Source organism: Ciconia boyciana, chromosome 11, assembly GCF_034638445.1.
Source record: "Ciconia boyciana chromosome 11, ASM3463844v1, whole genome shotgun sequence".
NCBI classification, from domain to species: domain Eukaryota; kingdom Metazoa; phylum Chordata; class Aves; order Ciconiiformes; family Ciconiidae; genus Ciconia; species Ciconia boyciana.
In genome coordinates this window covers 7,626,950-7,653,606 of record NC_132944.1, presented here as the reverse complement: position 1 = coordinate 7,653,606, position 26,657 = coordinate 7,626,950, and the positions used below count along the sequence as shown (strand labels likewise).

The 26,657-nt window shown below is 66.5% G+C and overlaps 1 protein-coding gene across 3 annotated transcripts; it reads right to left on the bottom strand.

Moving 5' to 3' along the window:
- Positions 1–1,279: 1,279 nt before the first annotated feature.
- Positions 1,280–25,770, bottom strand: SEMA3F (semaphorin 3F). Of its 3 annotated transcripts, XM_072876490.1 has the most exons (19): positions 25,632–25,770; positions 22,339–22,503; positions 12,700–12,860; positions 12,475–12,537; positions 11,569–11,688; positions 10,098–10,178; positions 7,849–7,942; positions 7,337–7,456; positions 6,009–6,148; positions 5,818–5,932; positions 5,548–5,617; positions 5,279–5,423; positions 4,940–5,162; positions 4,009–4,097; positions 3,677–3,718; positions 3,268–3,425; positions 3,122–3,189; positions 2,150–2,283; positions 1,280–2,070 (listed from the first exon to the last, which is right to left on the bottom strand). In XM_072876490.1, the coding sequence occupies exons 2-19, from the start codon at positions 22,448–22,450 to the stop codon at positions 1,660–1,662; spliced, it is 2,346 nt and encodes a 781-aa protein (XP_072732591.1). In that variant the 5' UTR covers positions 22,451–22,503; positions 25,632–25,770; the 3' UTR covers positions 1,280–1,659. The 3 variants fall into 3 exon arrangements, with proteins under 3 accessions (XP_072732591.1, XP_072732593.1, XP_072732592.1); XM_072876492.1 differs by lacking the exon at positions 10,098–10,178; XM_072876491.1 differs by lacking the exon at positions 25,632–25,770.
- Positions 25,771–26,657: the final 887 nt, after the last annotated feature.

Below are 26,657 nucleotides of genomic sequence, written 5' to 3'. Positions count from 1 at the left end.
CTCCTGCAGCGCCGCGCTCGGCCGCCAGGGGGCGAAAGGACCCAGCGCAGCTCCCAGTCCGGCCCAGCGCCCCCAGCACAGCCCTGCCCCGCCCCCAGGGTGCCCAGTACTGCCCCCAGGACAGCCCAGGACCTCCCAGCACCGACCCCAGCGCCTCCTAGGACTGCCCAGAGGAGCCCAATAACACCCGCACTGTTGTCTGTACCGACCAAAGTGCTCCCAGTACAGCCCAGTATCGCCCGCTACCAGCCCCAGTGTGCCCCCTGTAGAGTCCCCCCCCATCCCATGCCTCCAGTACCACCAAGTACCGCCTCCCAATACCAAATCCTAGTGCTCCAGTACTTCTCCCAGTGCCCCCAGTACTGACTCCGAGTGCTCCCAGTGCCTCCAGTACTGGTGGCTAGCCCAGCCCAGCATATGCCCCCAGCGTACCCCTAACACCAGGCAGTACCACCCAGTACTGCCACCTCCCTGTGCCCCCTATCCTGCCCAGTGCCAACCCCCAGGACCCAGTGTCCCCGGCTTCCCAGTGTTCCCAGTGCTCCCCCAGGGCCCCCCAGCTCCCCGCCTGGCTCCAGCCCAGCCCTCTGCACCCCCGGCAGGGCTCAGGGGCAGAGTTAAGGGGATTACGTGACGGGGCCAGGCACCAGCCCCTGGCTGCCCACTCCCCGTCCCCAACAGAGCACACGCAGGCGCCCGCATCCGTCCCAAAGCCAGTGTTTATTTGGGGGTGCCCCCGGCCGCAGCGGGGGGCACTTGCTTGGCCCCAGCCGCCCCTGCGCTCCCCATGTACAACTATTTACAAGCCCCCACACCCGCCGGGCTGCCCCGAGGGGGTGGCTGATGGGCTGAGTGCCCCAAACACCCATGGCTGCCGACACCACTGAGCGCCGGTGGCTGCCTGAGGTTTTACCCTGGCACAGCCCCTTCTCCTTCCCTTCCCCACCCAAAGACCCCAGCCGAGCCCCCACCATGGCCTGGACACCTGGGGCTGGTCTCGAGGGTCCTGTCTCCCCCCCCCCCCCCCGCCAAGCCCCCGGAGCAGGGGGACAGGGCTGCGTACCCTGGCCCCACAGCCCCCTTCTCCTAGGCTTGCCTGATGGTCTGCAGCTTCCCTGTGGAAAGCACTTGCTCCCCAATAACCAGGTGGGGAAACTGAGGCACAAAGCTGCAAGGGCCTTGCCCAGGTTGTGGAGGGCAGACCTTGTCTGGTGCCACCTCTACCCCTGCCTCATCCCCCCTGGCTGGAGTTCGTCCCCACCCCTAGGCCATCACCCCCTCCCACACCGGGACCACCACCTCCAGCCCCTGGCACGGTGCGGTGACCCAGCTGTGGAGAGGCAGCGGCCGCGATGCCTGGCAGTCCCCACATGCCAGGATCCTGGGGTCCCGGGGTGGGGCGGGGAGACAGCGATGCTGGCTGCGGCCACCGTGGGGGTCCCCGCTCCTCCCTGGGGCCGGGAGGTGGGGGTTGCATCGCCCCCGTGACTACGTACAACCTACAAATAAATACTGTCTCCCGCGGGAGGGCGGAGCGCGTGTGTCTGCGTGCGTGTGTGCGTGGATGTATATATATATATATATTTATTTATAGATATTTTTAATATTAAAAGGGGGGAAAAATAGACCACTGTGCTAGCAAAGTCCCTGATGATGGTTTCATGTATGCCCATAGGTCTCTGGCTGGTGATTCCGGCGGTTTCGAGGCTTCTTCTGGTCCTGCTGCTCCTTGGCTTTGAGGCCAGCCAGCGGCTGGGGGGGGCTGGCGGCCGTGTGCCGCCAGTAGCCCTGGCAGTACTGGTCCAGGAGTCCCATTTCGGGCTGGGTGAGGAGCTGCAGCAGGTCCTGGTAGCGGGGAGTGGGGGCACCTGGCAGGCCGGGGGGGGTCTCCGCCTGGACCAGCACGGCGTGGACGGCGCGGCTGCTGAGGACGCGGAGCTGCACCTTGGTCACCGTGTGCTTGAAGTTGTTCTCGGTGGCGGTGCAGGAGTAGAGGCCGCTGTCGGAGAGCTGGAGAGCGCGCAGCAGCAAGCCCTGCTCCGTCCGCAGCACCCGGCCCTCCACCCGCAGCTGGGGGGAGAAAGGCGGCACGGCTCAGCCGGCTGGCACCCGGCCCCCCCGGCCCCCCCGGCGCAGCACCCTGCCCTACCTCTTTCCGCCGGTCGCTGTTGTCCTTCTGCAGCAGCCACTTGATGCTGGCCTGGGGTGAGCGGGGCTGGCACTCCAGGAAGGCGGTGCTGCCCTCCACCCCGTACTGCACGGCCTCCACCGCGTTCTTGTTAGCTGCAGGGGTGGGCCACGGGCAGCCAGGTCACACGCGCGCCTCCGTGCCCCCTGCCCCGCTGCCCTCCTGCCCAGCCCACCTGCTCTCCAAGGGAACGCTCCTGTACACCTCCAGCCACAGGTCTGCCTGCTCCCCAGCCACCCAGCAAGTGTGCTCCTCCTCTAGTGTAGCCATGCTTCCACAAGGGTGTCCATCCACCCCTCCGTCCTTCTATCCCCCCATCTGAATCTGCTCATTCTCCTCCCCAACATATCCATCTATCCATCCATGTTCCATACCCAATGTATCCCTCTATCCATCCATGCTCATCTTCCTCCCCTATGTATCCATCCATCCATCCACCCACCCACCACCCATGTTCATCCTCCTCCCCTATGTATCCATCCATCCATCCATCCACCCACCACCCATGTTCATCCTCTTCCCCTATGTATCCATCCATCCATCCATCCACCCACCCACCAACCCATCCGTGCTCATCCTCATGCCCAATGTATCCATTCTTTCATCAACTCATCCATTCTTCTATCCATCCATCCATCCATCCACCGACACACCCATCCATGCTCATCCTCCTCCCCAGTGTATCCACCCATCCATCCATCCATCCACCCACCCATGTTCATCCTCCTCTCCAAGGTATCCATCCATCCATCCATCCATCCATCTGTGCTCACCCTCTTCCCGCACATCCACCCACACAACCATCAGCCCACCAAGGCATCCATCCACCCATGTCCCCCTCTGGCCGTTGCCCACACCGTCCTGCCCCCTGCCCTCGGCACGCCCCCCAGGTCCCCCCGTGTGCTGCAGGGCTGTGCCCCAGACCTCACTCACCGTTGGAGTTGTAGCCTCGGCACTGGCGGATGGGGTTGCCGTGCCGGACATCCTGCCGCCGGCTCCGCCTGTGGGGAGGTGGGAGGTGAGCGGGGGAGCCTGGGGCCGGGGGTCCCTCCCTGCCGCTCTCCCCCGGCTCCCCGTACCTCTTGGAGGAGGTGGAGTAGCGGGTGCAGGCGCTGCCGTCCCAGGCGCAGTAGGGGTCCCGGGCCAGGCAGCAGTCGGCACAGGCTTCCCCGTACACGTCGCAGCGGTGCAGGGCCAGGTGGGTCACGCCTACGGCCGAGGACACGTACAGCTGTTGCTGTTGGGGGGACAAAGAGGACAGGGTGAGATGTCATCTCGTCCCCACCCTGCAAGGACCCCCCAGAATGAGCTGCAGCCTCCCAGTACTGGGACTGGCCGAGACACCAGAGCCACCCAGGGCCACCGGAGCCAGCTTGCCCTGGGGCCGCCCATGTGCCTCCCGCTCTGGTGCTGTGGTCATGCTGGGCAGTGCTGCGGCTGGGGCCGTGATGGGATCTGCCCAGCCCCCTGCCACGCGCCATGGCTCACCCTCTTGGAGGAGATGGTCATCGTCTTGATGGGTGCTGGCACCTAGACAGGAGCAGGAGCAAAGGAGATGGAGGGGTGAGCGCCAGGCCTGACGCCGCAGCCCCGGGGTGGGCACCCCAGACCCCCCCAGGCAGCAGGGGTGGGCAGGGGGAAAGGTGAGGGGGCAGCAGATAGGAAGACCAATATCTTGGGGTCTCTCCAGAGCTGGCCAAGGGGCTGGCTGGTGTCCCAAGGGGCTGGCTGATGTCCCCAGGGGCTGGTTGACATCCCCAGGGGCTGGCTGGCTGGGTCGAGGACACGCAGCGGAGGGTGGAGGACAGGACAACCCCTACCTTGAACACCTCGATCTCCTCTAGCATGAGCTCCTCCGTCTCCATGTCATCCCGGGGGAGCACGATGACCTTCTGCACGGTGCCCCGATCTGCAAGACACCACGGTGCCCGGGTGCTCAGTGCCACTCCCGGGCACCCGCGCCCTCCCCTCCTGGGAAGGGGGTCCCTGCTGGGGCTGGGGAGAGGAAGGATCCCGCCAAGCCCATCCCCATCTCTTTCCTGCCGCAGCGGGTAACTGTGCCTGGGGTGCAGCGTACCGGCTCAGGTCACCGCCTGTGGCTAGGGACTGCCGGCACCCAGGGCAGGGTGGGGACAGCAGCTGGGGATGGGCACGGGGGCAGGGGAAGGACCAGGATGGATCACGGGGGCTCTGGGATGCGTGCTAGAGCAGGGGGAGCACCAGGCTGGGCAACAGTGCCTCTGGGATGAGCGCCAGGGCTGGGGAAGGACAGGGCAGGATGCTGGTGCCTCCAGGATGGGCAACAGGGCAGGGGAAGTACAAGGCTGGATGACGGTGGGCTTAGGATGGGCAATGGGATCACAGAGCCCGTAGGATGGGCACTGGGGTCAGGAAAGGATGAGGCTGGATGGTGGGGCCCCTGGGATGGGCACTGGGGCAGGGAGAGGACCAAGCTGGATGGTGGCATCCCTAGGATGGAAGGTATCATGCTGCATCGCTGGCCCTGGGGACGGGAACTGGGCTAGGGGCAGGACCAGGCTGGATGGTGGGGTCCGTGGGATGGGGACCGGGGCAGGGGAAGGACCAGGCTGGAGCCTCGAGGAGGGGCAGTGATCTCAGGGGGGGTCTCAGCCCCTTGCCCCGCTCCAGCATGGTGGAGGGCACCGTGCTCTGGCCAGCTCTGGTGGTGCCCACGCCCTCCGGGGCCGCGCCGGAGCATGCTGCATTCCCCGCGGTGCGCGGCGTGGGTACCTGTGCCCAGGAAAAGCACCTCATAGCGCCCGTCTGCCGCATCCACCTGGTCGACGGCCACGGTGGTGAAGCGGTAGTTGACGTTGGAGCGGACCACCAGCGGCTGGCGGTGGGTGGGGTAGACGGCATGGTACATCAGCGGGTGCGCACGCATGAAGTTGATCACTTCGTCAGGGTAGTCCTTGGTCGACTTCATGGACGGGGTGAACGTTCCCCCGGGGCACTGCGGCACAAATGTCATCAGTGCTCAGTGACCCGGAATCTGGGCACGGGTCCAAGGGTGCCAGCTGCCCGGCAGGCACCGGCTCACCTCCCCGCGCGTGCCCGGGGGGTACTTACGGTGCCCGGACGGGGGTAGGGCATTTTGCCCGTGTAAGGCATCCACTGGTAGTTGGGTCCCTCCTTGTGCGCAAAGGGCCCATTGAAGACCATGCGGATGTCGGCCATGGAGTAGACGCAGACCGCAGAGCCTTTGAAGACCGACCTGGGAGGAAGGACCTGCTGCCACCCTCTGGCTTGGTGCTGCCCGCCACTGCGGCATCACCGGGACTCCCACCCAGCTGGGGGTCCGCCTTCCGCTGCTCTGTGCCGGGAGGGTCAGCACTCACCCCGAAGCGGAGAACACGGCGTAGATAACAGGGTTCTTGGTGTCTTGAGTCTGCTGGATGAAGACGTCCTCTTGGGACAGAAAGATGGGGGTGTCACCATGGGGGAGGTGGGACCCCCTCGTGCCCAGGGACGCCACGGCAGGGGGAGAGCAGCTCCGTGTGGGAGAGGTAAGAAGTGGGGGGGAGCAAGGGGGTCCCCAGCCCTCCCCAGGGTGCCCCCCAAGCCCACAGGGGTGCAGAAGGCCCCCGCCCCCCCCCTCGCCCACTCACGGAGCTCATCAAAGTGTGTTTCGATCCCGTCGGGTCCTGGCACAGAGCAGACGAGCCGGGCCTTCAGGAAGGTGCTCCACTTGTTCACGAGGCAGCAGTGGCCCCCGTCGTCGTTCTGCAATGGAGGGACCCCTGCGCTCAGCCTTGCCTGCCCCCCTGCCCGCTCCCTGCCTGCCCGCCACTCCACCTACCAGGCAGATGCGCCCGATGCGGGAATAGACCCCAGGGTTCAGGGGGGCATCGGCCGACTTCTCTCGGAAGAAGAAGTAGAGCTTGTCGTCGTTCCTCTCGCTGCTGTCGGGGATGAGCTGGGCGCAGACGAAGGCTGGGTCTGGAATGGCATGGCACGGCACGGCACCGTCAGCCCAGAGGCAACCCCTGCCCCGTGCCATGGCGGGATACTGAGCCCCCTCTCCTCCGGCATTGCCCCACTCCTGGAAAAGCACTGCTGCAGTCACAGGGCGAGAGCTGGGTCTGGACCAGAGCTGCAGAGGGGGGCTGAGGAACCGGGTCTCTCTGGTGGGCACCGGTGCTCCAGGAGGGGCTCAGAGCGTCCCCGAGGTCCCTGGGAGCATCCCTGAGGTCCACGGGGTGGAGGGCTCCAGCAGCTCTATGAGCAGGGCAGTGGGAACTGGTCTTCCCCCCAGGGAGGAACCACACAGCCTGGAAGTTTCTCAGGAAGCTTCTCCCTGCCATCCATCAGCCGGTGCCCAGCCTGCGCTGACAGCTCCCCCTCTTCGGGTTACCGCCCCGCCGGCTCCCCGGCCCGGCAGGATCAGCCCATCTGTTCTGCTCTGTTTACTCAGCTGCTGCCCCGTGGGCAGGGGTGCTCCGAGGGGGACAGGATGAGCGCTCGGGGTCACTGGTTGCAGGCGACATGGTTGACATCTCAGCCCTGCAGAAACCCACGCACGGACTCCGGCACAGCCAGCCCCATGTTTCGCTAGCTGGCTGCTCCCGCCGCCCAGCAAAGCCCCTGGCACGTCTGTCACCGTGCCCCACGCAGCTATCCCTCTGCACATCTGCCCTAGATTTCTATCCATCCGTCCGTCCACCCATCATCAATCCATCTATCCGTCATCCATCCATCCATTCATCCACCTACCCATCCATCCATTCATCCATCATCCATCCATCTATCCATCCACCCACCCATCCATCCATTCGTCCATCCATCCATCCTCCATCCACCTCTCCATCCATCCATTCATCCATCATCCATCCATCTATCCATCCACCCACCCATCCATCCATTCGTCCATCCATCCATCCTCCATCCACCTCTCCATCCATCCACCCATCCATCCATCATCTGTCCACCCATCTGTCCACCCATCCATCAACTGTCAACCATCCACCCACCCATCCATCCATCCCACACGACCACCCATCCACCTGCCCGTGCTGGCTACTGTCTCTGTCCTGGGAGAAGGACGCAGTATGACACGACAGGCCTCATCTCTAGGGCTGGAGCCGTGGGGTCCCCAGGGAACCTGGGCCAACGACACCCTGAACTCACCATTGAGCCAGCGTGAATTGTACTGATCTGTCCTCATGGCCGTCTGCTTGCCCATGGTGCGGAAGATGGCTGCGTCCGTGCCCATGAAGTCAATGTAGACGCCAGCGTAGAGCTCTTCATCTGCAGAGGGCAGAGATCAGCCAGGGGCTCCCACCTAGTCCTGTCCACCCACCGTCTCCCACCGCCCTGGGCTCCATCCAGCCCCAGCCCCCGCCAGTAGCCACCAGGCAACCAAAAGCCACTGCCTGTGGACGTCCCAGAGAGCTCGGGAGGTTGGCACCGGTCTGCAACCAGGACCCCCACCTCCGCTGGGCCAGGTACCCAAGGACTGAGCATCCCGGGTGCCCGGCCATCCACGGCTGGAGCGGGCAGGGGTGGCAGGGGCAGGAGCCCGACTCCTTGGGGATATTTGGGCAACGCAGGAAGACTCTGAGAGCAGTTGTCCCACCTTGCCTGCGTGTTCCCTCTGCCCAATGCAGGCAGCGCCGGCCCCGGGGAGCTACAGGACTCACTTATTAACGCAGAGACAGTGTCTACTTTGGGGTCGTAGGAACACTTCCCCTTGCCCGACTCCAGCTTGTCCGGCTCCAGGTAGAAGATATAATCCTGGAGAAGGAAGCAAACGGGGGAGCTGGTTACACTTTCACCCCTCCATCCCCGTGGCACCTTCCAAAGCCCTCTGGGAGAAGCAGCCTCCTCCGCGATGGAGCCCAGCAGTGAGGACGGATGTGGATGGACGACACCGGGGGCCTGCAGGTCTCCTGAGAAGCTGAAGCCCCTGCGAGCTACTCCTCCGACGTTGCTGGGTGCTTCTCCGTGCCCTCCAGCGCTTGGAGACTTGGCCGAGCCACCAGGCTGAAATGGGGCATCCATCCCCCACGCCCGCTTCTGGGCAAACATCTCCCTCTGGCCGCCTCTTCGCTCTGGCCGGCCGTGCTGCACATTGTGGGGTGCCGCTTGCCGGCTCCAGGTCACGCAGCTCTGGCAGCTTCAGCGGGCGGGGTCCGGCCAGCGGTGCAGCTCGGCACGGCTTGGCTGCCAGACCCACCGCACTCCTCCCGTTTTCCAGTGGGTGCTGGGGGGTGGCATCGCAGTGAGATGCTGCGCCTGCTCCGGGGGATTCGCCCCATGCCGTTAGGAGCCGTCTTCCCGCCGTCGCCTCTGCCTTCCCTGTGGCCATCCCCAGCACCGTCACGCGTCCCCGGCCAGGGCGAGACCCACGCTGCCTCCAGAGACGCACGCAAAATCCTCTGCCAGTGCCGGCTGGGGGCAGGCAGGGCCGTGCTGGCCCAGCCAGGTCACCCCTCACCCCCGGCATTTGGACCCCCGGAGCCAGGATGAAGCAGCAGCACGGCAGCACCCATGGTGAGCCTGGGCACCGGGGGGGACCTCAGGCAACCAAATCGGGCTGGCGGACCTGCCCACTGGCCCTGTGCCCTGGCTTTGATGCCAGGGTGACAGACAGTGACAGCCACGCGAAGAGCAGGAGGAGTGGGGAGCTGGGATGCTCACCGCACGCATCTCCCACGGGAGGGTTTGCTGGCACCAGCTCCTCCTGGGGCACCTAGCCCCAGAGATGGGAACGGCCGTGCTTCCGCCGTCTCCATCGCCACACCATGCCGCCTGCGCCCACTGTCACCATCGCAAATGCCTCTGCCCGGCGCCGGCCCCGCTCCCGAGCTGGGCAAACCCTTCGCAGGGACAACCTGGCTCTCCAGCACAGCCCTAGCCCTGGCCGCACCACCTCACGCTCCCAGCCGGGCAACCCACGAGCTGTCGCAGTGCTGGCACTGCTGCTTGGCTAATGCACCTTGAAGTGCATTGGAGCTGCTGGAAAGCGGGTGCCGGCAGCCCCCAGTGAGCCCCCGCTCGGGGCGTGGGGAGCCGCACCAGGGAGCTTCTCCCCACGGATGCTGGGACCAGATCTGGCAGGGAGGGAGGAACCTGGGGGGCCCGAGGGTGCTGAAATGGCAACGGTGCTTCCCCAGCTGGCACTGGGGAAGTTGGCAGCAGGAGCTGCCCGCAGCCGGCGAGACACTCGCAGCCGAGCATCGCCCTCTGCCCGCCTGCCCATGGAGCAGAGGGGCCGGGGCCAGAGGGACGGGTAGGGGGGAGCCCCAGGCTGCTGCAGGGTGCCCGCACCCCACACGGTCCCCAGCCCATGCACCGACCCACGTTAGTCCGGAGGGGAGAGGCTCAGGGGGTGACACTGTCAGGGCGGGCTGGGCGCTGGGTGTTCCCAGAAGCCGGGGCCGCCGTTGCCTCCCTGAGCCTGCTTGCCCGCTGGGCTGACACGAGCCCCTCCCGGGGCAGGGTGAAGCAGCTGCTCAGCGATGTTTTTGTAGACTTTACCAAAACACCTCCTGCACATCGCCTTCCTTGGCATCCTCCCCTGAGCTATCCGGAGCCCCACGGCTCTGCCGACACGTGGCCCCGCTTCCAGGGGACACCGCAAGCCTGGAGTCAGGCAAAGCCGGCGGCGGGGCAGGGGGATCTACTGTCCCTGACAGTGTCCGCCGTGGAGGACCTGTGCACAGCCTGGGAGGAAGGAGTTAGTGAGAGAAGGAAAGCGGAGACACCGGGCTGGTGGCCGAAGGATGCTGTGCAGAGAGGGAAGGAGACAGCGGGGATGCCCACGGCACGGGGCGCCCAGCCTGGGGGTCGGAAGCATGCCGGTGGGAAGGAGAAGGAGCCCACGGCTCTGGCGTGGCCCACGGGAGAGGTGGGCACAGCTGCGGCGGGCTCCCAGACCGGTTCCCACCTTGCTTTGTGCTGGTCTCGGGCTGAGGGGGCTGTCGGCGGATCGGCTTTCTGGGCCTCCCGGCTGGCTCGGCGGAAACCCCTGGGGAAAAGGAGCAGGGCAGAGAGTTAGCGCCGGCGGGGGGGAGAAGGACCCCCCGGGGCGGGGACGGGTGGGGGGACCCCAGGAGCAGGGGTGCCGGCAGGGGTCCCCGGATGCTCCGGGTTGGGCTGGCCTCCAGCAGGAGCTTCTCCAGGACGGATCCTGCTCTCTCCCACAGAACTGGGGTGCCCCGGTGCAGGGCAGGAGAGAGCGGAGAGACGGCTGCCCACAGCCAGCCAGGCTGGGCTCACGCCTGGGGATGCAACGCTGGCACCTGCCACCCAGCTGGCAGTGCCCCGCGCAGAGGAGCGACGCCCCAGTGCCGAGCCACAGCACGGGGGGAGCTACTGGCACCGCGGGGGTCACCGGGACCCCCTGTCCCTGCCACGCAGCCACTGGCTCCGCCAGAGGGGACACACGATGCTGTCCTCAATTGCACCAGCACCCCTGGTCCTCCTCAAATGCTGCCACTGCCCAGTCTGGTCCCAGTCCGGTCCCAATCCGGTCCCAGTCTGGTGCAGCCTGAGCAGCACCCGCCTCTCGGTGCCCGTGCCAGGCTCGGGGGGCACTGGGCAGATGCCCATCCTCCACGTCCAGCGCCGTGCTCCTCCCTCGGCTTGGGCTGGCGGCAACCGGCTCACTCCGACCGTGGGAGAGGACACAGGCTGGGACCCGCCACGCCAGTGCGGAGGGGATGGACACCTCGCAGGGCTCAGGGCCCCCAGGACGCCTGTGCTGCTACTTGCAGAGCCCAGCTCCCTCCCAGGGCCGCCTCGAAAGCGCTCCTCTGTCTGCCGTGTGTCCAGCCTGGTGGCACGTGGCTTCGATGCCACCCTCTCACTGCACGCTGCAGTCCTCAGGGCTGGGTGACATCCATCCAGGGACACCCTTGGCACAGCCGCACATGCCGGCATGGCCCCTGCCACGGTTCTCCCTGTGCAACGCTGGCACTGGCGCGGCGCTGGGCATCCTCCGCATCCACGGCGAGGGGCTCGGTGGCCCAGCGGCGTATGGGAAGCCGGGGGAGGACATGTCCCTCGCCCCAACAGAGATCCAGCGGCGGCTGCAGCTGGCGGGGCAGGAGGGCACGTCACATGGAAGCCAGCGTCGGGGTCCAGCTGGGGCGGCCCAGTTCCGGCATGAAGAGAAGTCCTTGGTCTGTGGAGATGGCTCAGCCCCGCTCAGCAGCACAGCATCGTTAGCCACGGTCACCCCCCAGCCTGCCACTGCTCCCCAACCCTCTGCCCCCCAAACCTCCCGGCACCAGCCGGCAGAGCCAAGATGTGCCGTGCCACTCTCCCGCACCCCGCTGCAGTCCCATGGCAGTTGTGCCGGCACCGCCAGGCCAGGCACCGGTTCATCGTACCCCCCCGTCCCTCCCACCCCTCACCTGGGCTTTGCGCCCACGGTTGACAAAGGCGCAGATGGGGTTGTAGGCGCCGGTGCCGCACACGTAGAGGTGGGTCCGGTTCCAGGGCTGGATCAGGCGGATGAAGTTGCCGCACTCCCCCTGGGAAGTAGAGGAGGAGGTGCCAACCCTAGCAAGGGGACGGGGGCACCCCGCTTCCCACTGCCTGCCAGCACCCACGCTGGCGTGCGCACCACGGGTCTAGCCCCCTGGCTCGGGGGGAGAGCTGGGGAGGGAGGAAGCGGGCCAAGGAGCCAGGAAGGTGCGAGGCTGACGTGGGGCATGGGCTGGCATGGGACATGGCATGGGCCTATGGGTTGGGGTGGGGACACGGGTTGGCATGGTCATGGGTTGGTATGGGTCATGGGATGGCATGGGTCTTGGGCTGGCATGGAGCCAAGGGTTGGCATCGATCATAGACTGGTATGGGTCATGGGTTGGCATGGAACCATGGGTTGGCATGGGCTGCCATGGGTCATAGGCTGGCATGGGTCATGGGTTGGCGTGTGGTACAGGATGGCATGAATCATGGGTTGGCGTGGAGCCATGGGTTGGCGTGGGGCAGCAATTGGCATGGGACGGCACAGGTCAGGGGTTGGCACGGGCCATGAGCTGGCATGCCGGAGGGCCCAGCCCTGGCTGGCGGGAGGAAGCGGCATGGGGAGCCCATCCTCCTGCTTGCCCATGAAGCTCTGCAGGACCTGCACGGCTGGGACAGAAGGGGTGGCAGTGCCAGCTTGAAGTGCCACCCCATCCTGGCATGGCTGAGCTACAGGGGACCCAGGGGATGACTTTTCCAGGGTAGGACATGAGGACACAAATCCCCCACCAGTGCTGGCCAGCAACACCCCCATCACTACCAGAAGGTGGTTCATGGTGGCCACTCACGTTGCTGTTCTTGCCTGACAGGATGCACTCCTCGATCCTCTGCTGGGACGCGGGCCAGTGGATCTGTGGAGATACCAGCCCAGGGGAGACCAGGGATCCCACCCGGCCCCACCTCTTCCCCACCAGCACCAGCGATGCTCATCGATCTCTTGCCCCGGCATCTGAAACACCCGCCTGGGTGCCTGGTTGCCCCCCTTCCACCCGTGCCCTGCAATGGCAGCTTACGATGAGGGGCTCGCGGTTGATGTCGTGGAGGTCCAGCGAGAGGACGTAGTCCTTGCTGCCCACGTACATGCGGTCGTGGTCCTCGTCTTTCAGCAGGATGCGGTAGTCACTGGAGTTGAGGAGGAAGTTGAAGAAGTGCGCTGTGCCTGTCGCCTTCAGCTCTGTGGGGGGAAAGGGGCATGCGTCAGCACCCTGGGGACCCCTGCCTTCCCCCAGTGCCACCCCTGCCCCTGAGTCCAAGCCTGGTCCCAGCTGGAGGACGTCCTGTGAGAGGAGGTGGGCACCTTCCAACCCACGGTGCCCACCTTCCAGCCCCCAAATCCCCCCCCATGAGTACCACAATGCTGCCACCTCTACGCGGGACATGGGACAATGATGGAGATGCTCATGGCCGGTTGGGACAACCAAGGGTGGCCAGGGGAGGGGGCAGCAGTACCTTGGTTCAGGAGACCCAGCACCCCACAGCAGGGAGTGGAGCTCCCCACTGAGATGGGGCAGGAAGGGGGGACTCCCTGACACCCCAGCCAAGAGCCTGCAGCTCCCAAAATCTCCAGCATCATCCCTCTCCTGCCCTGTGTCCCCATGTCCCAACCAGGCCAGTGGCTCCTCGGATAGGGGAGCTGGGACCCCAAGGAGCCAGCTCCTGGGGAGGGGATGAGCCTCTCCCCCGCCCTGCGCACCCCATCCCCCCCTTGGGAAGTTATTTTTAGCCCGAGTGTGGGAGCAACGAGTGAAAGAGGATAATGAGGGTCATGAATATTCACAAGTGCAATGAGGCAGCCAGATGGAAGGCAGAAGTGCTGCAGATGATGTGGGCCGGTGCCAAGGACCACGCGGCAGGGGCCAGGGCACGAGTGAGACAGAGGACCCTACCCCCATGGGACACCATCTGCCCGGGATGCCACCCCCTTTGGAGGTGCCACCCCTTTGGATGCCACCAACAGCCATCAGATGATGCCACCCTTATGGGCCGTCATCTTCCCCATATGCCACCCCCTTTGGAGATGCCACCCCCTTTGGATGCCACCAACAGCCATCAGATACCACCTCCATGGAACATGATCTGCCCTGGATGCCACCCCCTTCGGGGATGCCACTCCCTTTGGAGATGCCACCACTTTGGATGCCACCAACAGCCATCAGAAGCCTTCAACAGCCATTAGATGCCACCCCTATGGGATGTCATCTTCCCCATATGCCACCCCCTTTGGAGGTGTCACCCCCTTTGGATGCCACCAACAGCAATCAGATGCCACCCTCAGCCACTGGATGCCACCTCCATGGGATGCACTCTGTCCTGGATGCCACCCCCTTTGGAGGTGTCACCCCCTTTGGATGCCACTCCCATGGAACACTGGCCCCATGAGCACCCCGCAGAGTTTGTCCCTCCACGCAGGGGCATGCCCTGCGCGGGCGCCAAGGGCTGGGGCTGGCTGGGGCTGGGGGCAGTCCCCGGGGAGCCCCCGTTCCTGGGGGGGAGTGGAGCAGGGTCCCGCAGGCCAGTAGCGGGAAGGAGCACGCCAGCTTCCAGGCAGGGCTGGGCAGGGCTCCAGCGGCCAGCTGCCGTTCCCAGCCGGGATGCCAAGCGCCTGCACATCTCCCTGACCTCCTGCTTCCCAGCCCCACGGGGGGCTGGCAACTTCCCATGGGTGTCCCCAGGGTCCCTTCCCATCCTGTGCTGCTGGCCCTGGCCCCTGCTGAACCCCGGGGCCCTCCATCCTGATGGATGTGGGGTATTTGGGACCTCTGCTGGCAGGGGACCCTCTGCCGACGGTGTCCTGGCGCTGCCTGGCTCAGCCGCAGGGTCCTGGCGGGGAGGGGAGGGCGAGGATGGGCACCCTGGGGACGTGGGGGTCTGCCCTCTTTGGGGAGCGGGAGGGATGGGTAGGGCTGTGCCCTGCACCCTGGCACTCCAGCGCTGCCAGAGACCGCCTCGCACAGCCCTGGGGACCCCCCATTTGGCATCCTGGGGGGGGCTTTGGGGCTGGCAGGGGGACAAGCGCCTCTGGGGCAGGGTGGGCACCCACCCTCCTGCTGGCCTGGGGAAAGGGGGGCCTCCATGGGAGCCCATGCCAAGGGGGCACAGGGGTGCCCAGGCACGGCCAGATCTGTGCCCACCAGTGTCACTGGGAGAACCCGCTCTGTCCCACAGCCGGCAGCGGTGCTCCCCGGACCCCAGCCCCGCAGCGGGGCACCTGCAGCCCACCAGGCACCGCTCAGCTGCAGCGGCGAGGCCAGTACGTGCCGGGCACTACGGGGCAGAAACCCGCCGGGGTATGCTGCGGGGAAATGGCGTGACGGGACATGACATCAACCTCCCCTGGGCCCGGGTGTCCGCCCGCCCACTGGGGCTGGATGGACGGGGTGAGCGCGATGGTCATGCGGAGGGGGTGGAGGTTAGGGGGTGCCCCCTGCCAGGGCAGGGTGGGGTGGTCCAGCACAAAGGATGGGGGGCCGGAGGGGCTGCCCACCCACCCCACAGCATGCTCCTCCTCCCACCTCTCCCATCTGGGCTCCAGATGCTCCCTGCTGCCTGTGCTGGCTTGCCCACCACCCGCAGCATCCCCTGCCTGTCCCAGTGTCCCCTGCCTGTCCCACGGCGCACTGGATCCAGTCCCTGCCTGCCCCATGGCCTGCAGCTGCCCCGCTGGCCCGTGCAGTGTGTGTGTGTGTGCGTGTGTGAGTGTGTGTGCATGTGTGTGCCCCACACCGCACGTGTGTGCATGCGTGTGTGCACGTGTGCCCCACTGTGCACACATGTGTGTGCACGTGTACAAAAGTGTGTGTGTGTGAGCGTGGGTGAGTGCCCCCCACGGTGCGTGTGCATGGTGCGTGTGCTCCTGTGTGTGCCTGTGCCCCACACAGCGTGCATGTGTGCAGGGGCGTACGCATGCGTGTGCCCCACACAATGCCCTGGGGGCACCGGATCAATTTGCTGGGGCTTCCCCCGGAGGGATGCTGGTGTCAGTCCAGTGGCGCGGCTCAGAGCCAGGAAAGAGCAGGGCGGCTCCGGCAGCAGGGTGATGCAGGCAGAGCAGGAGAGGTCGTCCCCAGTGCTGGGGACCCGCTGCTGGTGCCGGAACCGCACGCCCAACCATCCTGCTTGGGGCAGAGACAACCCCAGTGCAGGCAGAGCGGGGATGGCGGTTAAACCAGGCAGAAGCCTCTACACCGGGACAGCTCCACATCTGCCACTGCTGCCTGGCCTGGGGACGCCACGTCCAACCTCCCCGGGGGACTTGTTCCCATCCTCGCCCTCCCCTCCCCGCCAGGACCCTGCGGCTGAGCCAGGCAGCGCCAGGACACCGTCGGCAGAGGGTCCCCTGCCAGCAGAGGTCCCAAATACCCCACATCCATCAGGATGGAGGGCCCCGGGGTTCAGCAGGGGCCAGGGCCAGCAGCACAAAGGGCGTTGGCCCCCCGCCAGGGGCCCCATTCAGCCCCCCACGCCCCAGCGATCAGAGGGGGCACCCCCAAAGCGGGGCGGTGACGGACCCGCTGCCCCGTGACGCCCTCTCCAAAGGGGACCGAGGGGCGGGCGAGCCCCCACCCCAACCTCTGACCTCCCGAACCGCCACCCCCCACCCTCCCCGCTTAATCCCCCACCACCGTGCCCCCAAACCCGCCCCCGGCAGCCACGGGGGGGCGGGGGGGGGGGCGGTCCCCGGGGACGGAGCGGGGTGGGGGGGCCCCCCCAGGGCTGGAGAAGCCGGCTCGTTAGCGGATGCGTCCTGACGAGCATATTCCCCCCCCCGCATCCCCGTCGCCAACCCCTGCACCAGCGGAGCTTCCCTGGCTGGCCGGGAGCCTAATCCCGTTTTAATTGCCCAGCACCGGAGCCGGGAGCCGCCCGGCACCGCCGCCGGGGTGGCCTCCCCGGGGACCATCCCCTCGCAGCATCCCGCGGAGCTCCCCCCGCCGAGTCCCCCCCGGGACTTGCCTCCCCAGCAGCGTTTGGTGGCCTCGGGCAATTAGATTTAATTACCCTGCGCCCTGGAGCGATGCCGACGGCCAGGAACCCGTCAGACCCTTGGCCGGCAACGTGGGGCGATGCTCGGCTCTGCCCGATTACAGCAGCACCGCCCGATTACGCGCTCTGCGGAGCCAAATTCCCCCCATAAAGCCAAATTCGGGCTGAATTTACAGCTCCGGCAGCTGCCCACACCTCCGCCCCGTCGGGCAGGGAGGAGCGGTCCCTGCGCATCGCCCATCCGCACAGACACCGGCACCCATCTCCAAAGCAAGGGTGAAGTTTTGGGGGTCCCCAATAAACCGAGCATCCCGGGGTGCTGCTCACCCCACCGCAGCCCCCCAAACCCCTCCGACCCCCCCCAACATCACCAGGGCGCCAGCACGAAGGGTTAATGCCATCAGGACCCGAGCCGGTCACCTCCCCAGGTGCACCACGGCTGCACCCCCCGAAACCAATTACAGGCGCTGTCACCTAATTAGTTTCTAATTATGGGCTTGTAGCGCATTCAACATAATTAGCATGTAAATTACACGGCGTGTTTATATTCAATAACCGCTCTCCCCCCGGCTGGCAGTGGCAGCGCCTTTTGGGAGCCCTTTCTTTCCATGGGGGCGAATGAATTCACTCCAAATGCCGATGGAGAAGCCCAGCACGGATCCCAAGGGAGCCCGGCCCAGCAGGGATAAATCCCGGCTCTATCCTGGAGTATTTTATCCCACAAATTTATAAGTGCACCCCAAATTTTGGGGATGCTCCCCCCCTAATTTTTTTCCCTGCTTGAAATGGGGGATGCAGCTTTTCAGGTACTCAGCGGAGGGGAGGGATGGGGAGCGATGCCAGGAGAGGGATGGGGGCTGGATGCGTCCCCTCGCGTGTTTAAAGCATTTGTTGTTATTGGGGCTGATCAAAGAGCTGGGTGGGTCGCTCGATGAAAGCAGAATTGCTTATTTGTTTGAGCGTCACTCCGCTACCCCTTGATGGGTTATTTATGATGTAATTAAGCTAATTACATGTAATAAGAGAGTTTCCGTGGCCCCCAGCCAAGCTCTTTTCCCATTTAACCGATTCACAGGTGGGAGGAAACCGAAGCCGCCTTGCCGGGGCTCGGGAGATGAAATGGCTCCAGCTCCCGCTCGCTGCCTTCCACCCCCAGCCATCTCCAGCCCCCCCAGGAGCATCGCCCCACGCCAGCACCCGCTCCGCCAGCCCCCGCAGCATGGGACAGGTGCCGCGGCCACCCGGGTCAAATCCCTTGGGATAAAAGCGGGGCCGGCCGGGTGCCCCGGCCCCCCCATTGCTGCCCGTCCAGTTGGGTGCAGGCCAAAAAAACAAAAAAAAAAAAAAAAGAAAGAAAAACCACATTTTTTCAGCCAAAACCGCTGATTCATCCCCTGGCAAGCCTGCCCAAAGTGCTCGAGGGGGGACGTGCCCCAGCGAGCATCGCTGGCAGGGGGGACTCTCTCCCCACCAAGCGTCACCCAGCAGCGGTGACCCCAGTCCCCACTGGGGAGCTGGGCCAGGGGATGCTCCGGCAGCAGGAAAATCCCCTTGGGAAGGAGCCCGGCTTCAGAAAAATCACTTTAATCCCCGCAAAAGCAAAGAGCTGAGATGAGGGGTCCCCACTCGCTGCCTTTGGGGCTTTTTTTTTAAATTTTTTGACATGATTTTCTTCTGCAGCCCCCGAGAGCAGGGCAAGGCGCTGGGCGGGAAGGTGGTTGCCTTTCCAGGCCGTTTGCTCCGTGCTAGAAAGGCAGCGGGGAAGGAAGCGGCTGGGGGTGCTCTGGGCAGGGACCAGCAGCACTAGAGCTGGGGACACACACACGCCAGGTCCCCAGGAAGGTCCACACTGGCTGTGCTGCTCCAGAAGAACCATCGTCAATTTGAGGGATAACAAGCTTATTAGAAATTGGCTTGGGGGGGGGGGGGCTCAAATCGCATGGGGGGGGGTGTTAAGGAGCTTATGGAGCTTCGCAGCTGGAGCCCGGGGGGCTCAGCCCCAGCGGCAGCCGGTCCCAGCAGGTGGAGGGGGCCCTGCCACAGGCCCCCATCACCCCAGCCAGAGAAATCCTCTTAGGGGTCGCAGGGCTCAGCCCTGTGTCCCCATCCCCCAGGGCATGGGACAGGGGACTGCAGCGTCGCCCCCACCGTTGAGGGGTTCAAGGAGCAACATGGGGGTCCAGCACACCCCCTGACCCACACTGGGGTGGGGACAGCTGGCGCCAGCCCTCCTGGCATGTCCCCAGGGCTGGATGTCCCCGAGCCCTTGGCCCTGCCCGTGCATCCCCCCCATGTCCCCCCCATGTTTATCCCAGCCCGCTGTCACCGAGCAGTGCCCACAGCTGCGGCAGCTTAGGAGGGCGCCTGGGCGGCCCATGGGGACACAGCCCCCTCGCCGGGCTCCTCTCCAGCCATCTGCCACCCCCCGCCCCGGATCAAGCGTGCCGATGTCCCCCACCGCCAGCCGAGATGGCAGCAGGGTGGGAGGGGAAACTGAGGCACGAGGCATCCAGGAGCGAGGTCACGCAGGGGCCTGGCAGCAGAGCCAAGAGGAGACTCCACTGCTTGATTTATTCTTTTTAAAGTGATTTTTTCCCCTTGCAGGAATTGCCCTGCCTCTCACCCGGCCCCTCCCGGCCAGGGCTGCCCCCCAGCTGGACCTCTGCCGCGGCTTTTCTGAGAGGTGCCAGCACGGCTGTTCCCGATGCCACAGCGCAGGAGGGGGGAGCAGTTCCCCCTCTGAAGCCCCACAGAAAGCCCTGACCTCGAGGGCTTCCCGCAGTGATGCGGGGCGAGAGCCCACCCTTCCTTCCCACACGCTTTTCCCACGCCGGACGGGGAGCAGGACACGGAGGGATGAATCACCATCTTCATCATCATCACCTCCGGCATCCTCGCGAGGAAAGCACCGACCTCTCTCGTGCTCGAGCCCCCGGCACGGAGAAAGGCCCAGAGGAGAGGGGGCTGCAGGATGTGTACGGGAGAAGGGGGGGAATTGTTAGCAAGGAGATGATTAAAAATATCCACCCTATTTCTGGCCGGCACCGGGCTGGGATCTGGGAAGAGCTGTTGGCAAAAGGGAGCCGTGCCGGAGCCACTCCCAGCACTGTTCTTTCCGTGCTGGTCACCTTCCTCCCGCCAACACACGGACAGGAAAGCCTTGAGAGGGAGGACAGATGGACAGGGACCATGGGGGTCACGGGATGGCAGGGAGGACCGGGGGATGACCCTGCCTAGCCCATCACCCTGCACCAGGGTGAAGGAGCTTGGCTCCAGCTTCTTTCCTATTGCTTCATTATTTTATATGTATTTTTTTTAAAGCACTCGGAGACGATGGGGCTCTGTAGAGGATGACGCAGGCCCTGGGGAGCTGCGACAAACCTCCGGCGCGTGATAACAAGCAAAGGCAAACAAACCCAGAGACGCTCCCGGGGCTGGCGGGGCTCCAGACAGCACGGCCGAGGCGAGGCGCCGGGGGGGGACACGGCCAGCACAGCTTCTTCCCCAGCACTCCCCCAGGCACCAGCGCAAGGCCACAGCCACCTCGGTCCCACTGGGCAGCGCCTCGGCCCAGGGATGCTGCTGGAGGGGATCTGCACCCCAGTCCCAGCAGCATCCCTCCAGCCGTGACCGCATCAATGGCCACCAGGTCCCCCGTGGTACCACGGCAACATCCCTGCAGGCCAGCCCAACTCATCACACCAGTGTCCCACAGCCCAGCTCCCATCACGCCCACTGCCACCGCCTGCAGCCGCCCCAGGGGATTTGGGGCTGGGGATTTGGGTACCAGCCCCAGTTCCCCACGCAAGAGAAGGGGCTGGGCTGGCCAGGAAGTGCCACTGCCACCCCACATCTCACGGCCCCATGGCTTGGAGGAGGCCACGTGCAGATTATTGACTTGGGAAAGCTGCTTACTGGCAGCTCGGCATGCGGCTCCCGGCTGGCCCTCGAGGAAGACCCTGGGCTAATTCTCCTCCTCTGCTGCAAGACCAGTGTCCCTTCCCGATCCTGGTGCGCTCGGATCCGGCACGCCACTGGCATTTCTTCTCCGTGTGCAAGTGCAAACCAGCCCTTCTCCCACTGCAAATCTCACCTCTGGGCAGCAAGGGCAGGGGGAGCCCTGCCAGACCATCCCAGGCAGGAGGGAGAAGGACCAGAGATCCCGACGCAGGCACTTGGCTGACACTCCCAGGTTCCCTGGGCACAGCCAGGGACCTCCGCTCCACCCAGCCAGGGCCAAAAAACCAACCTCAAACCAGCCCCCACCCCGCAGCACAGCAGGCCTAGCCACACTTATCCGGAATTAATCCCACTCCCGGGGCAGCCTTCGGCTGCGGGACGGTGACAGGCATTAACACACACCTCACCAGGGTGGTGGGTGCCAGGTCCAGCCGGGGCTTTGCCGGAGCTTCCCCTCACCGCGGCCACAAGGAAGAGATGCTCCGAGCCGGGGTGAGGGATGCATCCCTGGGCGGGAAAGGGCAGCAGCCAAAGTGCCCTGGCAGCCCCCAAAACCCTCCAAAACCACCTTTTGGAGAGGAAAGCGGCGCCTGCCGCACAGGGAAGAACCTCTCTCTCCTTTCCAGCCTGGACTTGTCCCCAGCCTCTTCATACCAGCCATTTTTCCTGCCGAGACCAGCCTTTAACGCCAGAGACTCGCCCTGCCTGCGTCGTGTTTGCCGTCAGCCCCCCCGACCCCTCCTGCCGGGCTCTGCCGGACTGGAGCCGCCATGCTCACCGTCGGCTCTGCCACCGCACCCTGGGCTCACTGGTTCGGTACGCAACCAGAGGGCAAAGGCATGGTGGGACGGCAGGGCAGGGGTGCAGGCAGCACAGCCCCAGCTCTCCTGCGGCGGCTCGCCTCCCCCGGGACCCCAAGGGGAGGCAGACACGAGGCTCCATGTGCCTGTCACCCTCCTGACACGCGTCCCTGGGCTGGGACACTTCCAAGCAGGCAGCCAGCCCCAGCAGGGCCCAGGGTGACGGCGGCACCAAATACACCGTGCTGTCAGGGGCAATTTTTGTTCCATTCCTTGAGGTTTGCAACCCCAAGCCCTGCCTCATCGCCCCCCATCCTGCCCCCTCTCAGCATCCCTGCGGCAGGAGCTCAGGACCAACCCCTGCACCAACGTGCACCCCAAAGCTGACCCTGGGGTCCCCCCCTGGCTCCCAGAGCGGGCTGGGTGGGTTGGGCAGCCCCGGTACCAAAGGGTTAAGCCCCTTCCCCCCGCCCCTCCCTGCCTGGCATCCTCCCCTCCTGCCTCTTGCCGGCTCCCTGCCAGCTCCCAGGCGCTAATACCAGCTGGGGGGGTCGGGGCAGCCTCAAGCTGCTGTCTGGACTCGGGGCACTGCTGGGGGGGCTCCCCACACCTCGGCACCCAGCTTCGCCAGATGGAGGGAGCCACCTAGCCACCCACCCGTGAGGGGAAGTGTACTGGGGGGACTGGGCAGCCTACCAGCCCCCCCCAGACAGGAAGGGGGGAGGGGCAGAGTGGGAGCTCAACCATGCCGGGACATGAATCCCCATGGAGATTTCTGTGGGTCCAGCCTGCTGATGTCTCCCAGGGCGAGGAGCAGAAGGAGAAGCAGCCTGGATGGGGGTGCCACTGGTCTCCTCCACGTTCTTGGGGTCCCACCCTGCCCCCCGACTCCCGCCGCTGGGCTCTTACCTTTGAAGGAGAGCTGGACCCTCGGGGTGGCAAAGCCGTGGTCCTTGGCGTGGGTGGCCCGCCAGCCCAGAGTCAGCAGGGTGGCCCAGAGGAGGACGCCGACCACGGGCATGGTGGGCACGCACCTGGGCGCCGAGGTTGAGGGGAGTCCGGGGGGGGCCGAGCCTGCCAAGGAGGGCACAGGGGGGAGGGACGTCAGTTTGCTGCACCCACCACCCCTCTCTGGGGGTACAAGCCCCACATCTCCCCATCCTGCTCTTCATCACCCGCCAGCATGCAGCATCCTCTGGGGAGGGCTGGGAGCCAGCCCTGGAGGGGGGTCAGCCGAACCCTGCTCCGCAGGCTGGGGGGTGGGGGGCAGGAATCGGGGGGTGCCCCGCCTCACCTCCTTGGGTGCCAAGCCAAGTGCGCAGGGCGAGGCGAGCACGGCGGCGAGCACCGCTGCAGCGCGCTCCTCCACCCAAGGCGGCGAGCCTTGCCCAGGTGAGGAGCATCTCTCCTCGCCCCCCCCAAGCCTGCAGCATCCCCACCCCGCCAGGCTGGCTCCCCCCGCCCCGGCACCCAGAGGGGTCCCATCCCCAGCCCTCTTCCCCCACCTCTCCTCCCAGCCCCCAGCAAAGCCACAGCGAGCAGAGCCAGGATCAAATCTTTCCAACATGAAGGAAATCTGGACTTCATTATTCCAAGAACGTACAAAAAAAAAAAAAAAAAAGGATTTTTTTTTTTTTCATAAATAAAAGAGGAAGAAAAAGAAGAAGAAGAAAAAAAAAGCCCTGCCTGTGTGCCAGGCAGCTGGACTCCCTGGGGCTCCGGCACTGAGCGGAGTCCGCCAAGCTGCCTCCAGCAAGCCACACACGCACCCCGGCACGGCACGGCACGGCGCACAGTGACCCCGGAGAGGGACCGTCCCCTCGGGCCCAAGTCCCCCTCCCGAGGCAGCACCCTCCCAGGGGGCTCAGGGCACGGTTCGGGAGGGTGGGAAGCCCCTCGCGTCCCCAGGGAGCTGCACGCCCGGGGTGGGATGCGCCGTGCCGTGGTACCCGGGTGGGCTCGGGCATCCGGGGAGCGCCCGGCCAGCCCAGCCGAGGGGGCTCTGCGCCGCGGGGACGGGCGCTGCCGGGCAGCCCGCTGCGCCAGGGGGTCCCCACCGTGCCACCCCCACGGGGACGTGCCCTCCCGGGCTCTGCCAGCTGCCACCGTGCAGCCGGCACGGGGGACAGGCACAGGGGAAGGCGCCGGGCGGATGGCCGGGAACCCGCCGGGTACCCCTGGAGAGGGATGCCGAGCTGCGATGGGGACAATCCGGCCCTCTGCACGCCGGGGCTCTGCCCGCAGCCCACCCGGGTGGTCCGGCCGGCCCCTCCCGGGGTGCACAGCACCCAGACGCCGGCCCCAGCCCCAGCCCCGAGCGGGACAAGGGCGGCAGCACCGGCACCGGCACCGGGTGCCGCCGCGGCCCCTCCAGCGACGTGCTTCCTCGAGCAGCGGGGCAAGACCCGGAGCGCGGCGGCACTGCCGTTCCCCGGGGCTCAATATTTTTCTCACTCTTGCCTTTGGAGTCAGTAAATATTTCGCTTTGCTGCTCTCCCCCTGCGCACACCCGGCTCTGCTCCATTGTACTGGCATTCGGTCCCCTTCCAGGCTGGCCCCCCCCCCACCCCCCTCTCCCACCCGTTCCCAGGCTCTGCCCTTCCCATCAGCGCCGGGCCGGGACAGCCCGAGCCCCCAGTTCCTCCGCCAGCCAAAACTCCAGTTGGTTGCAGTTAAATACCCCCCCACCATCCAACCCCCCCTTCTCCCCGGCAGCTTTAGGAAATAATTCTGGCAAATCCCACTATTGCATTTGGATGGAGCGGCGTACGCGTCAGAGACAGGGAGCGAGATGGCAAACAAAGGAAAAGAGGGAGAGGAGGGGAGGGCAGCGAGCGCAGGGCGAGGAGGGGGGAAAGGGCCGGCGGCGGGCGGGGGGCACCCGGGCCCGGCCGGGAAAGGCAAATTCCAAGGAAGCAAAAAGGGGAAACGGGCCATCGGAGCGCACCTTGGCCGGGAAATCTCCATTTCCAGGGTCATCTGCGCTCCGGGGAAGCTGGAAACTCCAGGGGAGAGCGGCCACGTTCCTCCCCCCCAGCACCCGGGCTGGCTGGGGTTGGGGTTTTTTTTTTTTTGGCAATTAAAGTTTGGCCATTGCCGGTGCCGCCGCAGGAAGATCAACATCCCGCTCGGCTTCATCCCCCCTCCCCAGGCCGGTCAACCGAGTGCCGCCGAGCCGAAGCGATTAGGGAAAGGTTTTCTCGGCTGGAATAGGGACTCCTTCGGCGGGCCGGGACCCCGGGGCAGAGGGGGTGCCTCGGGACTGGGGCTGCCCGCACGCCTGGTCCCAGCGGCCTCGGGAGCGAGCCTAGGGAGCAGGAAACGTTTTGGGAGGGAAAAGAAATAGAGGCAGGATGGGCAGCGGGAGGGGAGCCTGCCCCACCTCTCGGCCACGGCGCCCGAACGCGCGATGCCACCGGCGGGAAGGGGGGGCGGGAAGAAATAAAATAAAATAATAATGCTGGTCGTCCGCCGCGGCCCCTCGCACCCGGGGAATAACTTTGCACAACTTTGCGCCGCCGGCCCTCCGGCACGCCTGGCCTGTCCCCAGGGAGAGCCCTCCGTCCCCTGCTCCCCCGCCCGGGCGCTCCGCCCCCCCGCCCCGCTGGGGCTCGGGGTCCCACCGGGGCGGGGGGGTCCCACCGGGGCGGGCTTCGCCTGCCCCACGCCACCCGCCCCACGGTGCTGCGGGGTCTCCGGTGTGTCCCCCCCCACCCCCGGCACCCCCTCCTCGGGCACCCACCCGCCGCCGAGCCCTGCCGCAGCCCCCCCTGCCCCGGGACCTCCCTGCCAGCCTCCGTCCCTGCCTGCACCGTGTCCCCCGGGGACCGTCCCCCCGCCCCGAGCGGGACCGGGGCGCGCCTGCCCAGCCGCGGGCTCCCGGGGGTGCGGGGACCGGCAAGGAGGGGGACCGGCAGAGACACCCCCCCCCCCACCCCGGTACTGCCCCCCTGCGAGGCGCGGGGTGGGGGTGGGGGGCTGCAAACACCCGGTGCCGCTTGCCAGCTCGGGGCAGGGGTCCCCGCACCGGACCGCAGGCACCAGCCCCCCCTCCCCGCCCCACCTGCCCGCTTCACCGGCAAGTTGCGGCGGGGGGGGGAGAGGGACGGACACACGACACACACGAGTTCCGAGCGGCGGAAAGTTTTCTCGGGGCGCCCCCCCCGCCGGGCCCCCGCTCCGCCGCCCGCCCCCGCCCTTACCTCTGCGGGGGCCCCGGCGGCGGCGGCTGGGGGGGGGGCGTGGAGGGCGGCGGGGCTCAGCGCCGCGCCGGGCACCCGCGGCCCCCCGCCATCTCGCGGCCGCGACTGCCGCCGCGGCCCCGGCCCGTGGAGCGGCGGCGGGGCGGGGCGGGGCGGGGCGCGGGGCGGGGCCGGGGCGGTGGCGGCGGCGGCCACGCCCCGGCTGGGCGCCGCAGCCCGTGCGCTCGCCGCGGGGGGGTCATTTGCATGGCCCCGCCCCGCCGCCCCGGCCCCGCCCCGCCGCCCGGGACCGCCGGTTCGAGCCCCGCCGCCGCCCCCGCCGCTCACCTCCGGCTCCGGCCTTTTGTTGCTCCGTGCCGGCGGCGCCCCGCCGTGCGAGGCCGCGGGCGGCTCGGTCGCCCTCCGGCGCCCACCACCCTCCCGCCGGCCCCGGGAAGGAAGCGAATAAATAAGCGCCGTCCCTCCTTTGTCTGCCGAGGCGGGCGGCGGGGGGGCGGCCCGGCCCGGGGCGGCGGGAGGCAGCGGGGAGCCGAGCCCGGGCGAGCCGGCGGCTTTGTGAGAGCTCCGGCTCCGGCGAGAAACCGCCTCCCACACACGGCAACTCCTCGGGCAGGGAGCGGGGCTCCTTCCCCCGGTCCCACCTCGCTCCTCCTGCCGCCCCCCCACCCCGGTTGCACCCCCCGGTGACCCCCGACCCTCGGCCCAGGGGAGGCAGGTGATCCCTGCCCTGCTCCGGTCCCCTAGCATCCCGCTGCCCTAGGACCTGCTGGCCCCTGGGGTATTATCCCTCCCCAGGACCGTTCCCCCTGCACACCCCTGCCCCGAGACCTGCCGGCCCCTGGGTGGTCCCTGCCCAGCACCGGTCCCCCGGCATCCGTCTGCTCTGGGATCTGCTGGCCCTTGGGGTATCCCTCCCCAGGACCGCTCCCCCTGCAAACCACAGCACGCTTCCCTCCAAGGCAGGGACTGGCAGGTGCTGTGCAGCTGAGCCCTGTAGTTCTGCCCTGGTCCTTCCTGCCCTGAGCT